Genomic DNA, 17,775 nt, shown 5'->3' with positions numbered 1-17,775 from the left:
AGAGTGGAGCTAGGCAAAAAGATGGTAGACATTACTCGTTCTCATAACATGTATTGTTCAACCATTGGCATGATTCTAAAGAACAAGGACAAGATCATAGAACATGTGACGTCTGCTGTGCCGATGATGTTGACAATAATATCAAAGAAACATGGAAAAGTGATGGAGGAGATGGAGAAACTTCTCAGTATATGATGCAGGATCAGCATCAGTGTCGAGTCCTGCTCAGCTTAATGCTGATTCAAGAGAAAGCTAAAAGCTTTTATGAAGACTTGAAGAAGAAACACGGTGAAGGATCAGAGGGCGCATCTTTTAATGCCAGCCATGGCTGGTTTCATCGGTTCAAGGCTAGAGACAACCTTCACAACATAAAAGTAAGTGGTGAAGCAGTGAAAGCATGTATTTACCCAAGCAGGTTTTTAATGTCGATGAGACAGCACTGTACTGGAAGAGGATGCCAGATTGAAGTTACATCAGTAAGGAGGAAAAGTTGATGCCAGGCTATAAAGCAGCAAAGAATAGCCTAACTCTGTTGTTTGGTGGCAGTGCTTCCAGTGATATGAACATGAAGCCTCTCTTAGTTTATCATTCAGAGAACCCAAGAGCCCTTTAAAACATAGCCAAGAGCTCTCTTCCTGTTGTGTGGAAGAGTATCCCCAAAGCCTGGCCTACACAGGCCATTTTCCTGGACTGGTTTTTCCACCACTTCATCCTGGAGGTAGAGAAATATTGCTTAGAGAAGGATGTCCCATTCAACATTCTTTTGCTGCTCAACAGTTGTCCAGGCCACCCCCCATTCATGGACTACTTTCATCCCAACATCAAAGTTGTGCATCTGCCACCGAATACTACATCGCTCATCCAGCCTATGGACCAGGGAGTTAATAGCGACTTTCAAGAAATACTATTTATGTCACACTTTTAGTCAGGCAGTAAAGGCGAGTGATGAATCAGGAACAACCTTGCGACAGTTTTGGAAGGGCTATAACATCTACAAGGCCATAAAAAACACTGACTTTTCTTGGCATGAGGTTAAGGCCATCACCATGAATGGGCTTTGGAAGAACCTTTGCCGGCAGTTTGTTCACGATTTTTGTGCATTTGAGAAGGTGTATGAGGAGTCCAAAGAGGTCTTCAGCAACTTAGTGAACCTCAGCAAGAAGCTGGAGCTAGATCTGCCAGAGGACAACTTCACTGAACTCCTTGCTGTGCAACATAAGAAGCTTACTAATGAAGACCTGATAGAATTGGAGGCTCAGAGAAAGGATGAAGAGAGACAAGAGGAAGAAGTAACTGAAGAACTGACGAGATTCATGAGGGAGGAAACAGCAAGGGGATTTTCTTTATTTGAGGAGGCACTGTTAGTTTTTGAGGCACAGGACCTGAATGCAGAATGGTACACAATAGTTGTGCAGCCATTCAGAATGCAATCCAGTGCTACCATGTCATCTATGAGGAGAAAAAAGAGCTACTACTCAGACATCACTGGATCGTTTTTTCAAGAGGGTAGATCGAATTGAATCCAGCATGGAACCGGAACCTGTGCCATCAGTATCAGGTGTGACTGAAATTGCAGCTTGCCCTCCATCTCCTTTTGCTGACAATCTTTCAGCTCTCCTATCTCCCACCTCCTTCCCTCCTCCAGTCAGTAACTCTTCTTGCCTGTTCACTCAATGCCAGCCTCTGTGTGCCAGCTGTTGTACTGTGCTACTGTACTTTTCAAGGTACTGTACCGTAAGATTAAAAATGTTTTTTTTTTGTTTTTTTGTGTTTCTTTGTTTTTTATGTATTGTGTGAAAATTACTGTAAACCTATTACGGTACAGTACTATTTAGCTGATGGTGTTAGTTGGGTACCTAGGCTGACTTTGTTGGACTTAACAGTCGTGCTCTTAGACGGAACTCATTCGTATGTAGGGGACTTACTGTAATAAATATTAGTGTGTAATTATTTTCCCTTTTTGTCTTTATCTGACTTCAGTATCAGGATAATTTTGGCCTCATAGAGTGAATTATAAAGTGTTCCCTCATCTTCTGTTTTTTGAAAGAGTTTGAGAATTTGGTGCTAATTTTCTTTAAATACTAATTTAAATCCAGAGAAGCTATCTGCTTGGATTTCTTAGTTGTGAAATTTTTGATTAATGATTCAATCTTTTTACTTGTTATAGGTCTGTTGAGATTTTCTATTTCTTCTTGAGTCAGTTTGGTAATGTGTGTGTTTCTAAGAATTTGTCCATTTCAGCTAGGTTATCTGATTTCTTGGCATTACAGTTTTTTAAACTATTCTCTTATACTGCTTTTTATTTCTTTAAAGGCAGCAATTATGCACCCATTTTCATTCCTGATGTTAGTGATTTTCATCTTTGCTCTTTTTCCTTTGTCAGTCTAGCTACAGGTTTGTGAATTCTTTTGATGTTTTCAAAATAGCAACTTTTAGTTTTATTGATTCTCTTTTCTATCCTCTCTTTTTTTTATCTACACTGTAGTCATTACTATTTTCTTTCCTTTTCTTGTTTTAGGTTTAGTTCACTTTTTTTCTAATTCCTCAAGGTATATACTTAAGTTATTGATTTCAGATCTTTCTTACTTTTTAATGTAGGCATTAAATTTACAGCTATATCACGCTATTAAAAGCCATGGAGGAACCTTAGATGTATATTACTAAGTGAAAGAAGCCAATCAGAAAAGGCTACATATTGTACAGTTCCAATTATATGGCATTCTGGAAAAGGCAAAACTATAGGAGACAGTAAAAAAGATCAGTGATTGCCAGGATTGGGGGATGGAGGGATGAGTTGGCAGAGCACCAAGTATTATTAGGACAGTGAAAATACGCTGTATGATATCATAATGATGGCTACATGTCATTATACATTTGTCCAAACTCATAGAATGTACACCAAGACTGAACCCTAACTATGGGCTTTGGGTAATTATGATGTATAGGATCATCAAGTGTCACAAATGTACCACTGTAAAGGGAGATGTTGATAATGGGGGAGGCTATGAATGTGTGAGGGCAAGAGATATATGGGAAATAACTATATCTTCCCTTCAATTTTGCTGTGAACCTGAAACTACTCTTTTTTAAAAAGTCTCAAGTTAAACAAACAAACAAATAAATAAATAATTTACAGCTATAATTACCTCTGAGCCCTGCTTTCACTGTATCCCATAACTTTGAATATGTTATCTTTTTATTTTCATTCATCTCATTAACTGTTTTCTAATTTCCCTTTCGGTTCTTCTTTGACCCATTAATTATTTGCAAGTATGTCATTTAATTTTCATGTATTTGTGAATATTTCTGTTTCATTCTGGTATTGATTTCTAGCTTCATTTCATTGCAGTCAGAGAATATACTATGTATGATTTCAGTTTTTTTTAATTTATTGAGACTTGTTTTGTGGCATAACTTTTGATCTACCCTGGAGAATGTTCCATGTGCACCTGAGGGGAATGTACATTCTGCTGTTGTTGATCAGTGTTTTATACATGTCAATCAGGTCTAGTTGGCTTTTTAGTGTTGTTTAAGTACTCTATTTTCTTTTTAATCTTCTGTCTAGATGTTCTGCATTACAGAAAGTGGGGTATTGAAGTCTCCAGCTATTATTGTAGAACTCTGTTTCTCCTTTCAGTTCTGTGAATGATTGATTCATATACTTTGAGGCTCTGCTTTTTGGTGTATATATGCTTACATTTGTTATACCTTCTTGATGAATTGACCCTTTTGTCAATATATAATGTCCCTTTTTGTCTCTTGCCAGTTTTTTTACTTAAAGTTTATTTTCTCTGATACTAACATAGCCTCCCCAGCTCACTTTGGTTACTATTTGCATGGAATATCTTTCTCAGTTCTTTCACTTTCAACCTGTTTGTGGCTTTGGATCTACATTGTGTCTCTTGTAAATAGCATATAAATAGACCTCTTTTTTTTAATCCGTTCTGCCAGTCTCTGCCTTTTGAATGGAGAGTTTAATCCATGAAGAAATGTCCTCATTTCTTTCTTTTTTGCTAGTTGACTTGTAGTGAACTATTTTGCTTCCCTTCTCATATTCTTCTGCATATATTTTGTAGATTTTGTGTGTTTGTGTTACCATGGGGATTACATTTAAGAACCTAAGACTCCCCTGGAGGTCCATTGGTTAAGACTTTGCCTTCCAATGCAGGGGGTGTGGGTTTGATCCCTGGTCAAGGAGTTAAGATCCCACATGCCTTGCAGCCAAAAAAACAAAAACATAAAACAGGAGCAATATTGTAACAAATTCAATAAAGACTTTAAAAGACTTTAAGACTTAACTTCTTGGTACCTGTTTCTTCTTCTGTTAAATGGGGGAAATAGTATAGGATAATAACACAATAGGGGTTTTATGAAGTTTAAAGGAGATAATACAAGTATAAAACTTATAACAGTGTTTTGAACATAGTAAACACTCATTTCTACCAGTCAGAATGGCCATTATCAAAAAATCTAGAAACAATAAATGCTGGAAAGAGTGTGATAAAAAGGGAACCCTCCTGCACTGTTGGTGGGAATGTAAATTGATACAACCACTATGGAGAACAGTATGGAGGTTCCTTAAAAAACTAAAAATAGAACTACCATATGACCCAGCAATCCCACTACTGGGCATATACCCTAGGAAAATCATAATTCAAAAAGAGACATGTACTACAATGGTCATTGCAGCACTGTTTACAATAGCCAGGACATGGAAGCAACCTAAGTGTCCATCGACAGATGAATGGATAAAGAAGATGTGGTATATATATATACAGTGGAATATTACTCCACCATAAAAAGAAACAAAATTGAGTTACCTGTAGTGAAGTGGATGGACCTAGAGTCTGTCCTACAGAGTGAAATAAGTTAGAAAGAGAAAAACAAATACCATATGCTAACGCATATATATGAAATCTAAAAAAAAAAACCAAAAAGGTACTGATGAACCTAATGGCAGGGCAGGAATAAAGAGGTAGACATAGAGTATGGATTTGAGGACATGGGGGCGGGGCGGGGGGAGGCTGGGGCAAAGTGAGAGTAGCAGTGACATATATACACTACCGAATGTAAAATAGTTAGCTAGTGGGAAGCAGCATCATAGCACAGGGAGATCAGCTCGGTGCTTTGCTAAGACCTCGAGGGGTGGGATAGGGAGAGTGGGAGGGAGTCTCAAAAGGGAGGGGATGTGGGGACATATGTATGCATATGGCTGATTCACTTTGTTGTACAACAGAAAGTAACACAGTATTGTGAAGCAATAATACTCCAATAAAGATCTATTAAAAATAAATAAATAAATAAAATCTTTTTTAAAAAACACTCAATTCTTACTAATATCATCATCATTTAATATTTACAAGAAAATGTTGGGGTAATGTGTGCATTTTACAGTTAAAGAAACTAGGCTAAAAAATGGTAACTTGCCCATGGTCACACTGTTATCAAATGATAGCTGAGATTTGAACCAAGGTCCTTCTAACACCTAAGCCCATGCTCTTAAAAACTATACTCTGACCTAGTGGAAGCGATCTCATGTTAACGTTTTAGAATGCCATATGTGGAATCTAGCCTTTTCATTTTACGAATGCAAAAACTGAATTGGCCAAGCACCTTAGTAACTGAACAGTCTTAAAAGCAAAATCTTTCCCATTCCTAATCTGTTGTCCTTTCTACTACCTCCAGACATGTCTATGTCAACTGAAAAAAATACACAACGTAAGAGTTGAGAATTATGTTTTATTTGGCAGACAAAACTAAGGACTTAAGCCTGGGACACAGAATCTCAGATAGCTCTGAGAGACTGGTCTGGAGAGGTAAGGGAGGAGCCAGGATATACAGGAGTTTTTGCAACAAAGATCAGGTAATCAGAACTTCAGAAGATTACTGGTAATTAAAGAAAACCAGATATCCCAAGTTAAAGAATTTAGAACTTTTCTATGTATGGGAAGATGAAAGAGTCTGGGGTCACTGAAATCAGTGAGGGAGGGATAAATTAGGAGCTTGGGATTAACAGAAACACACTTTATATAAAAGTACCTTATACAAAAAAGATAAACAGAAAGGTCCTACTGTAGCACAGGTACAAGATATTCAGTATCTTGTAATAACCTATAGTGGAAAAAAATCTGAACAAGGATACTATACATATATATATATATTTATATATAAAATATATATAGTATCCTTGTTCAGATTTATGTCTATATATATCTGAATCACTTTGCTGTACACCAGAAACTAATACAACATTGTAGATCCACTATACTTCAATTTAAAAAAAAGAAAAAGAAAAGAAGGAGTTTTGGGTAAGGAAAACTAAAAGAATTATAATTTTAGAGCACATTTGATAATTAATATATAATAATATTCATAGAGCTTAGATTCAGTCATAAGAATCTTGAGAATAATCTAATCCAACCTTCTCTTCACCCTCTTCCCAGCTTCTGAAAGTAAAATAAACAAAGCATTGCCATATAGAATGTTTAGGAGACATTTCTACCATCATTTACCCACTGATGAGTGGGCTAATTTGGGCCTCTTCACCTGTTACCTCTTCACTCACTAAAACAGTTGGCTTTTACCTCTATCCACATAATAGAGCAGGAGGATCTCAGAACAGGAAGTTGAATAAATACATCATTAGTTTGCTTTATATCCTTAATTAGGAAAAAAATTATCAAAACATAGTAGTCAAAGAATCAGTATATTCAACAAAGCAGAAAAGCATCAGTAGATGGTATCCTGGAGACATTTTTGAAACCTGATGGATATTTAGGTGCTAAAATGACAAGGAAAAATATTTTATCATTTCAAAAAGAAGTTATTAGACTTGGCAAGAGAAAAAGAAGTCATCATGAAAGTTCTGTTTCATGACCAGCTACTCACAAAGCCTAAACCTATGTTAAACCAAATTTAGTTAACTTTCTATATCCTTGACCCCACCTCAAAATTTCCAGCATTACCATGTCTGTTAGGAACCAGCAGCATCTTATTAAAGAATTACAATATTTCTGTTCTGATCATGTTCATATTCCTTCACAATATGTGTTTCTTACCACTGAATTCTGTTAAGGCCCTGGCACTCTGTAGACTCGTCTTTAATCACCTATGTATATTAATATATATTTATATGAGTGCAACTTGAAAGTCAACCTGGATGCTAATTAAAATCTGAAGAAAAATAAGGAAACTTATATATGTATTAATAAATCTGCAGTTTATGTTATTTAAAAATGAATATTTTGAAGAAAGTAAATTTGTACTTTCCAAATGATAATGTGACATGTTCTTCTTTTCCTGTGTGTGTATATGTGTGTTTTATAGCACCTGTTTCTTATTGTCACAGTTTGGTTCATGAGCATTTAAAAAAAAAAAAAAAGAAATCAAACATTTCCATGCATGCCCCCTATTTTTTTATACTATTCATCATTTATTTTAAAAGTCTGAATTTTATTTCCCCAAAGAATCTAATCTGGCTGCTATAATGTAATCGTTTTTGTATCATATTCAATGTATTTCTGTGCCAATAATGTCTCTTACATTAAGGATGTGTTCTTCTGAAAAATATAAAGTGATATACTTCATATACAGTAAGTCCCCTACATATGAACGAGTTCCATTCCAAGAAGGCATTATTCATAAGTCTAATATGTTCGTAAGTCCAACAAAGTTAGTCTAGGTACCCAACTAACACAATCGGCTATATACTACTGTACTGTAATAGGTTTATAATACTTTTCACACCAATAATATATAAAAACAAACAAAAAATAAACATTTTTAATCTTACAGTACAGTACCTTGAAAAGTACAGTAGTACAGTGCAACAGCTGGCATACAGGGGCTGGCATTGAGTGAACAGGCAAAAAGAGTTACTGACTGGAGGAGGGAGAAGAGGTGGGAGATGGTAGAGCTGAAGGATCCTCAGCAAAAGGAGACAGATGGCAAGCTGCAATTTCACTCATGCCTGACGTTGATAGAACGCATGTTCGCATCTTTGAAAGTTCACAACTTGAAGGTTCGTGTAGGGGACTTACTGTGTTATAGTGGAAGTGAACAGGAAATTTTTTTTTTAGTATGTGTATTTCCAGTTTTATATTAATAATGAATAACAAAAAATATAGAATATATGAATACATTTTCTGTCATATGTCTCGCATGTCTCTTGACAAATGTAATGGAAAAGCTGTTACTTCTACCTGTATTCTGGGTCCATTTTGGCAAGAAATGCAGTTTTAGAAACTCTGTATAGAAATCTTTCAGCATTGGGTCCCACATGTTAAAAGTTAAAGAAAGCCTTGAATTCTGTTTAGAACCTTCTGCCATTAATTAGTTGTGTGACTTGTAATATTTATATCTTGTGTATGCTATAGCCATCCATGAGTAAATTTTCCAGATGGTGGAAGGAGTCATTTTCACTTATTCCCCATTTGAACTGTCATGATGTGTTCTACTCTATAATTCAGAAATCACTGATTTATTTTTATTATTGAACTCAGAGTTCCAGGTTATAGATCAAAATATTTAGCCATCTACTTACAGTTTTTTCCCCCACCTGTGGAGTAACATTCGTCAAATCCTAAATTATTGCTTTCATTTTTCATGATCAAATGTTTCAGTGTTTCCTGCTGGAAGCATTACAATGAGTCCTGGAAGTGAGCACTCTGAAGAAAAAGCCCTCTATTCTTCTGGGAGTTACGCTTTTTTACTCTCTTGCCCGCCTACCTACACAGAGTATACCACTGTCCTAAGTACACACAGCATACCACAAGTGATAGAAGGAGTATATAAGGATAATATACTCCTTTATGATTGTTTACTGCTGTGTCATTTTCCCCAGGTTATTTCCCCCACATTTCATTCTCACAGTGACCTCTTTCTGTGGCCAAATTATGTTCCTATTGATCATTTTACAGATAAAGATAAATAATACAAGAGAAATTGAGTTTCTTTTCTGAAAATGATGGATCATTCAGTAAGTGGTGTGAGACAACTGGATATATCCATCTGTTAAAAAGTCATAACTCACATCATATGCTAAAATAAATTCCAGGTGAATCTAAGACTTCAAAGTAAAAATAATGTCCCAAAGTACTGTGAATTGGAAAAGCCTTACTAAGTTATTAGCAATACCTAGAAGCTGTAAAGGAAAGTGTTAATAAATCACAGACAAAATAATAATTTTCTTAATGTTAAAAGGATTCCTACAAATTAGCAGCAGGACAAAAAAAAAGACCAACGAAGAGTGTTCTGCCTATGTTCTCTTCCAGGAGTTTTTTGGTTTCAGGTCTTACATTTAGGTCTTTAATCCATTTTGAATTTGTTTTTATAAATGCTGTGAGGAAATATTCTAATCTTGTTCTTTTATATGTAGCTGTCCAGTTTTCCCATTACCACTTACTGGAGAGATTTTTTTTTCCATTGTGTATTCTTACATCCTTTGTCGTAGATTAATTGACCATAGATAGGTGGGTTTATTTCTGGGTTCTCTATTTTGTTCCATTGATCTGTGTGTCTTTTTATTGTACACTATCATGCTATTTTGATTACTGTAGCTTTATAGTATAGTCCGAAGTCAGGGAGCATGATGCCTCCACCTTTCTTCTTTTTTCTCAATATTGCTTTGGTAATTCAGGGTTTTTTGTGGTTCCATATGAATTTTAGGATTATTTGTTCTAGTTCTGTGAAAAATGTCATGGGTATTTTGATAGGGATTGTGTTAACTCTGTAGATTGCTTTGGGTAGTATGGACATCTTAATATTAATTCTTCCAGTCCAAGTGCACGAGATATCTTTCCATTTCTTTGCATCATTTTCAGATTCCTTCATCAGTGTTTTATAGTTTTAAGAGTATAGGTCTTTCACCTCCTTGGTTAAGTTATTCCTAGGTGTTTTATCCGTTTTGACATGATTGTAAATGGGATTGTTTCCTTAACTTCTCTTTCTGATAGTTCATTATTAGTGTATAGAAAAGCAACTGATTTCTGTATATTAATCCTATATTCTGCAACTTTACTGAATTCATTTCTTAGTTCTAATAGTTCTTTGGTGGAGGCTTTAGGGTTTTCTATACATAGTATCATGTCTTCTGCGAATAGTGACAGTTATACTTTTTCCCTTGCAATTTGGATGCCTTTTATTTCTTTTACTTATCTGATTGCTGTGGCTGGGTCTTACATTGCTATGTTAAATAAATAGAAGTGGCAAGAGTGGGCATCCTTGTCTTGTTTCTGATTTTTAGAAAGCTTTCAGCTTTTCACGTTGAGTATGATGTTAGCTTTGTGCTTGTCATAAATGACCTTTATTATGTTGAGATACGTTCCCTTTATGCCAACTTTGATAAGAGTTTTTATCATGAATGGATATTGAATTCTGTCAAATGCTTTTTTCTGTATCTGTTGAGATAATCATGTGATTTTTATCCTTCCTTTCCTTAATGTGGTGTATCACATTGATTGATTTGCAAAAAGGAACTATCTTTGCATACCTGGAATGAGTCCCACTTGATCATGGTATGTGATTCTTTTTATATGTTGTTGAGTTTTATTTGCTTATTTTTGTTGAGGATTTTTACATCTATATTCACCAGAGATACTGGCCTATAATTTTTTTGTAGTGTCTTTGGTTTTGGTATCGTGGTAATGGTGGCCTCATGGAATGAATTTGGGAGTGTTCCCCTCTCTTCAGTTTTTTGGAATAGTTTGAGAAGGATAGGTATTAGCTCTTCCTTATATGTTTTGTAGAATTCCCATGAAGCCATCCAGTCCTGGACTTTTGTTTGCTGGGAGTTCTTTTTAATTACAAATTATATTTCAGTACTAGTGATCGATCTGTTCAGATTATCTATTTTTTCCTGGTTTAGTTTTGGAAGGTTGTATGTTTCTAGAAGTTTGTCCATTTCTTCTAGGTTGTCCAATTTGTTGGCATGTAACTGTTCGTACTATTCTCTTACGATTCTTGTATCTCTGTGTTATCAGTTGTTATTTCTCCTCTTTCATTTCTTATTTTGTTTATTTGGATCCTCTTTCTTTTCTTCTTGATGAGCTTGGCTAAAAGATTATTAATTTTGTTTATCCTTTCAAAAAACCAGCTCTTGATTTCATTGATGTTTTATTTTCCTTTTGATGACTTTGGGTTTTGTTGTTCTTGAGGCAAGGCATGATAGGGATATGGAATTAAGAGACACAAACTACTATGTGTAAAATAATTAATCAACAAAGATATATTGTACAGCACAGGAAAATAGAGCCTTTTTATGGCAATAACTTTAAATGGAGTAAAATCTATAAAAATACTCAATCACTATGTTGTACACCTGAAATTAATATAATATTGTAAATCCACTATGCTTCAGTTTTAAAAAGACAAACACCATAATTAGTAAGAAAACTAAAACCACAATGAAATACCATTTTCATTAGTCAGAGTGGCAAAAATCAAGATATTTGATAATTTGCTTATTGGTACAACCTTTCTGGCAAAGGTTTTCAAAGTGTGGTCCAAAGTATGGATCCCGAGGGGTGGGGAGAGGTTTTCCTGCAACTCTTACAGGGGGTCCACAAGATCAAAATTACCTTCATAAGAACACTGAGATATTATTTGCCTTTTTCACCCTGTTGACTCTGATAATATGAAAGCAGTGATGTGTAAAGCTGCTGCCATTTGGCACAAATCAAAACAGTTGCACCAAACTTTATTACCATTCATTGCATTCTTCACCACCGTATACTCACAGTAGTAAAATAAAGAAGAAAGAGAAAGAAAAAGGAAATAAGAAAAATAGTTTCTCTTAAGAGTGTTTATTGATGAAGCAAAAAATATTAATTTTATTAGATCTCAACCCTTGACTACACACCTTTTTAATACTGTGTCAGGAAGCAAGACGTATGCATAAAACACTTCTGCACAGAGTATGGTGGTTGTCTTAATGAAAAACACTGGTGTGATTGAGTTGCAAGCTGAACTAACTCCTTTTTTTTTTTAAATGTAATACCATTTTCACCATTTTTTGCTTGAAGAACAACTGACAGACAAACTATGGTTTTTCAGACTTGGGGATTTGGTAGCCATTTTCTGTACAATGAACAAAGTGAGCTTGAGAGTTCAAGAAAACAACTTATGGGAAGGTGCCAATGATAAAATTTGATCTTTCAAGCAAAAATTGGAATTTGGGAAAACTTTTTATCTGCTACCATGAGCTGACAGCTTCTCAGTACCTAAAGACTTTTTTGATGAGATTGGTGGTGATATTAACGAATCTGAATTTTTTATATTGTGTAATGAAATGTTTCAGCATTTGCAAAATCTACATAACTCAATGAAACACTGTCTTCTAAATGTTTGATGTGTGATTTTACAAAGTTATGCATTGGTTAAACACCCATTCAAAGTGCAAGATGGACTACTGGATTTTAATTAACAGAGTAAGAAATGTTTATTGAAACAGGTTTAGATTCTTCATCACAAGAAATCTTTAAGAAATTGTCACTTGTTGAGTTTTGATCGTAGCATGGAAGAATATTAGAGTTATCTGAAAAGGCTGTTAAAATACTTCCTCCAATTACATATTTTCATATTTGTCAACCAAAACAACAGATTGAATACAAAAGCAGTATGAAAATCCAGGTTTTCTCTGCTAGGCCAGATAATCCCATTCTTCTCACAAAATGTCTTTGTTTTGGAAAACAGTTATTTTTCATGAAAATATTAGTTATGTTTATATGTGATATATTTATGGTTTGTATTTTCACTTAAATATATAAATATTTCTTAGTCTTAATTTCAAGTTAATACCCATAGATATTACCCACATAAACAACGCTTATTGGGGTCCTCAGTCTTTAAGAGTATAAAGGATTCTTGAGACTAGTTTGAGAACTGCTCCTCTATGGAGATTAAAATAAAAATTTTAATTACATAGAATCATTGAATCAGTAATTTCCATTTTAGGAATTTATACTATAATCTCTCAAATATGAGATCTTATATGTGCAAATTTATTCATTGTTGGATTATTTTGATTACCAGAAGATTGGAAACAACTCAGTGTTTGTACATCAATAGAGAATTGGCTATATTGAGATATACCCATAAAATGTAATAGTGTATACTATATATGAGGCAGATACAAATTTATCACTGTGGAATGCTCTCAAAGATAAATCAAAAATTGAAGGTACCAAAAAGTGTGTAGTGTACACTACAATTGTACAAAATTGTATATAGTATATGTATATGCATAGCCTATGTGGTGAAGGATACACAAGAAAAACTGCTACGGTGATTGCCACTGTGGAGGGGAGCTGGGGACAAGAGTAGGAAAAAGACATTTCTGAAAACCTGAATACTTCTTGAGCAGTCCTAAAAAATACAGAAGTACCTGTTCCCCAAATCCTAATATTTTAAAAATATTTTTCAGTATTTTTTTCCCCAAAAGTACATGTCTAATTACTAATTAGGAGTTAAGCCAGGTTAAAAATCTAAATCTAACTGATCTTAGTTCTACCTTCTTACCATTACATTAAAATCTCCATACACTCTCATGGAGTGGCAAGACTTTCACCAAAAACAATTATTTTATGTAGTAGTACTTGTTTTGCTGCCATAATGAGCTGACCTGCCCAAGAGGTACAAAAATTTACAAAAGGTGACGTGGATTCAGTCTCAAGAGGCTGGAGCAAGATTCATACTGAGTCCTAAATGAATAGTGGAATTTGATTAGCAAAAGAAGTTTGTCGTTAATGGAGGAGCATGATTAAGACAGAAATAGGGTATGTGTAGCACCCCCTGGTGTCAGTGGAAGACCAGCATTTCAACCAGAGGGCTTATGAAAAATATACATTGCTGTGCCCTACCCTTAGAGGTTCTGATTCATTAGATCTGGACAGAGGCATAAGAATCGACATTTCTAACAAGTTCCCAGGTGATGCTGAGGCTGTGGGACTGGGAGCCACACTTTGAGAATCACTGCGTTAGAGAAATTGTGGTTTACAAAGTTGATGGGTAATCTGGGGCCAGAACAATGAGCTGTAATTTGCTTAAACAATACCACAGGTCAGTTAATTTCATGAGACTGAAAATGTTATGAATGTTTAAGAGGAAACATAATATAAATGTGACCCTTTCTCATGTATATCTTCTTCTTTGTCCTCTGCTTAATTAAAAAGAGAAAAATTATTATACCAAAATTCATTATAATCCATTTTTATGAAGACAACTTTATTTTAGTGTTCTCTTGATTTTAAAACTAAAATTTTTCAGAAAATCAGTTTGACTCATTAAATCTATCTCATTAAAATTATCTGCTTTAGAAAAGAATTTCTTTTGAAATTTGGCTAAGGTTAACATCAGATGGAAATTAACGTGTTTAGTGTGTACTTTAGTCTCTACTGGTCCGCCATTCAAAAGGCCAAATTTTATACTGCATTTTATGAAATGAGTTAATGAAAATGCCATTCCTTCTGTTACAGATTCTGTTGAGCCTTTGAGAAGGAATTTTAGCCTTTAAAAAAACTCGAGATATATAATGTGCTGAAGTCCTGAGGAGAATGCAGTCCGAAGTTAATAATTCCTGGGACTTCTTTAAGGAATGTGTGCCAAGTTCACAGATTGATACCTCTGTCAGCATGACATTCCTCTTAGTCACATTGTTTTTCAGAGAATTTGCTTATTACTAGTTCCTAGCCTTGTGCCTCTGACTCATGTGAAACTGATTTTTCTGAAACTACTTCCTTCCCTAGGCACAATAACTTATTGAAAAAGTAAAAGATTCCTGTAGTCTGAGGTTAAAAAAAAAAAAAAAAGATACGCAGATTGTAAAAGACAAAGGCTATGAAAATATTCTAGGGACTTCCCTGCTGGCACAGTGGTTAAGATTCCACCTGCCAATGCAAGGGACCACTGGTTCGAGCCCTGGTCCGGGAAGATCCCACATGCCACAGGGCAACTAAGCCTGTGCGCCACAACTGCTGATCCTGCTCTCTAGAGCCCACGAGCCACAACTACTGAGCCTGCGTGCCACAACTACTGAAGCCTGCGCGCCTAGAGCCCATGCTCCACAACAAGAGAAGCCACCGCAATGAGAAGCTCGCGCACCGCTACGAAGAGTAGCCCCAATCGCTGCAACTAGAGAAAGCCCGCGCACAGCAACGAAGACCCAATGCAGCCAAAAATAAAGAAAAATAAATAAATAAATAAATTTATTTATTTAAAAGAAAAAACCTATAAAAATTTTTTTAAAAAAGAAAATATTTAGATTAAAGAAGGCTAAAAATAATGACTAAATGTAATTCCTACTCCTAGACTGGATCCTGTGTTAGAGGGGCAAAAGTGCTACAAATGACATTATTACGTCAATGGACAAAATTAGAATATAGATACAGTACAATAGATAAAAGTATCTGTGTGAATTGATAGTTGTACTGTGGTTAAGAGAATATCTCTATTCCTAGGAAATAACACTCAAGTATTTAGGGGTAAAGGGCTATAATGTATATAATTATGGTTCAGAAAAAAACTGATTTCACAGGTCAAATAAATGGGGTAAAATGTTAATAGGTCAATCTGGTTAAAGGGTTTACAAGAATTCTTTTACTGTGTTTATTATTGCAATTTTAAGTTTATTTCCAAATAAACAGTTTTTTTAAAAAACATGCAGAAAAGTGAAACATGTAAGATTTAAAAGTTTGTTGCCTTTAAGAGAGAAAATTTCCTTTGCGCGTGAAGTTGGGCTCTCAGAAAGCTTTTCTGTCACTTACCCTAAACATCAAAAAACAGCATTCAGAGTCAGCACAAGGAGCACATTCTCTGATAGAGTTCTAGATTTCTGTGACCATATCTATGAAATATTACTGATAATTCCTACTAAAAGGCATGATTATGATGTTGTGCATGAGTTAGTTATATGTTTAACAGAAGGTTATTTGCCAGCATTAAATATCAGCCACGTCATGGTCAAAATAATTGTGGGAAATAGGAAACTACTCGGAAGAAAGATAAACTAGGAGAAAAGAAAAGTGTAAATCAAAATCTAATCTGAGTGTTTTGCCATTGCGGTAAAAATGAAGGGCAGAGACTTAGTAATTGCTCTTCTGATTAGTCCCACATTAATTGCAGTAAAATGGTTTGGCTTTTAATGAAGTCTATGATATTACTAGAGTCTGTTTATAAATCACATTTTGCATTTAATTCTTACTTGGCTAGCTCCTTTTTTTTTTTTTTAAACTATGATATATGTTTATGCCCTTGGAAAGCCTTCTCCTTTCCAAGTATTCCTGCCTAGGGTTGCCTGTTTCTCTCTCTCTCAACTTTTTACAGTAGTCCAAATGTATATACTGTCATATTACGTGTATTCTCTGTACTCTCCATTATTAATTCAACTATTTTATTTAATGTTATGCTCCTCTAACTAAGCTTTCGTCATCACAAAGAATATTAACCGTGAGGATCATAAGTAATTAAACTATGAAATTAAATGAAAGAAATTCATTTTTCACTATGCTGTGCCTTTTACTTTTCCATGCTGAGGTCACCTTCCATTGGCTAGATTTTCATCCCACACAGCCTGAAAAAAATTTTTTTTCCTTGTGAATACATTATTGGAGACTTGATAGGCTTGTTATAGTTATACATCTCTCTTAATATTTAAACCTATGGAAGGAAGGAGTTTTTTTGTTGTTAAACCTTATATATCCTTCCAAGTGAAGGTACTACCTCAGGCACACATTAAATGATACATTAAGCCATTGCAAATAAATCAGTGATTAAAGCAACACAAAATTAGGCCCTAAATTTAAAAGCTACATGACTACTCCATTGTGCGAATGTCCCCATAGAGATTTAGCTCTAGGAAGTCAAAATCTGTAAACTTCATCAGGTAGGGGACAGTAGATAGGAAGGAGCACTAGAGGAAATGACTCCAAGTTCATCAGTAACCTCATCTCTAGAGGTCTTTGCAGAACATTGTGCAGCTGTTTAAAAACCAGTCAGTTGGAAATGACATCTGTATTCCCTTCATTTGCCTCTTTATTGATAAAAATGTATTGGTGCTTTTTACAATCTAAGTTACTGAAAGCTTTATAACTCTTGAATTGACGTTTATGCTGTATAAAAGAGACTTAAAAGTATGTGTAAAGATAAATTATCTGTAAAGACATTTAAAATAAGCCACATAATAATGGGTTACTATTGCATGCTTATTTTTCTCCTGTGGTAGTGATGATAATTATGTAAATAGGTCAAAAGCTACATTTTTTTAATTGATGATTTTAACATCAAAGCCTGAAATGAGGAGTTTTTCCACCATTGGATAAATATTTAACCACAGAAGAGTGAGCAATTTAAAACAAGACATGGTCCAGGTAATAGACAGTAAGGGCCAGAATAATTTTTTTAATTGAATCACATTCACTCCAAAGCCATGCATCAGATTCCTCAGTTTATCTAGATTGATGCAGAGTTTAAGCAAATAAGAAATTTAATCTGCTATACAACAACACTATTTTGTGGCTGTTTCTCTTGGCAGATGGAGATGGAAACATGGATCACTTATTGCCAGGCTGTGAAGATAAAAACTGCCAGAAAAGTACCATTTACTTAGCAAGATCCAGAACAAAGCAGGTATATCTACTTGTTTCTTAATGTAAATAGAGTTATGTTCTTGGAAAAATTTTTCAGAGGTTAGAAAAAGTATCTGAAGAATCAGAAAAGAGAAAAACAAAAAATAAATTTACTTCCTCATTTTAACTTAATGAAATGCATTTAAATCTATTTTTA

General features: G+C 34.8%; 1 protein-coding gene across 2 annotated transcripts in view; it reads left to right on the top strand.

The window, feature by feature from the left end:
• Nucleotides 1–17,775, top strand: part of ITFG1 (integrin alpha FG-GAP repeat containing 1) — a 267,814-nt gene that overhangs the window by 109,724 nt on the left and 140,315 nt on the right. For both annotated transcript variants that reach the window (XM_059906036.1, XM_059906037.1), the window contains exon 9: nucleotides 17,525–17,619. In XM_059906036.1, the coding sequence (XP_059762019.1) occupies nucleotides 17,525–17,619 (95 nt within the window). The remainder of the gene's footprint in view (nucleotides 1–17,524; nucleotides 17,620–17,775) is intronic.

This window comes from Balaenoptera ricei, chromosome 19, assembly GCF_028023285.1.
Source record: "Balaenoptera ricei isolate mBalRic1 chromosome 19, mBalRic1.hap2, whole genome shotgun sequence".
NCBI classification, from domain to species: domain Eukaryota; kingdom Metazoa; phylum Chordata; class Mammalia; order Artiodactyla; family Balaenopteridae; genus Balaenoptera; species Balaenoptera ricei.
This window is presented reverse-complemented; position numbering and strand designations above follow the sequence as displayed.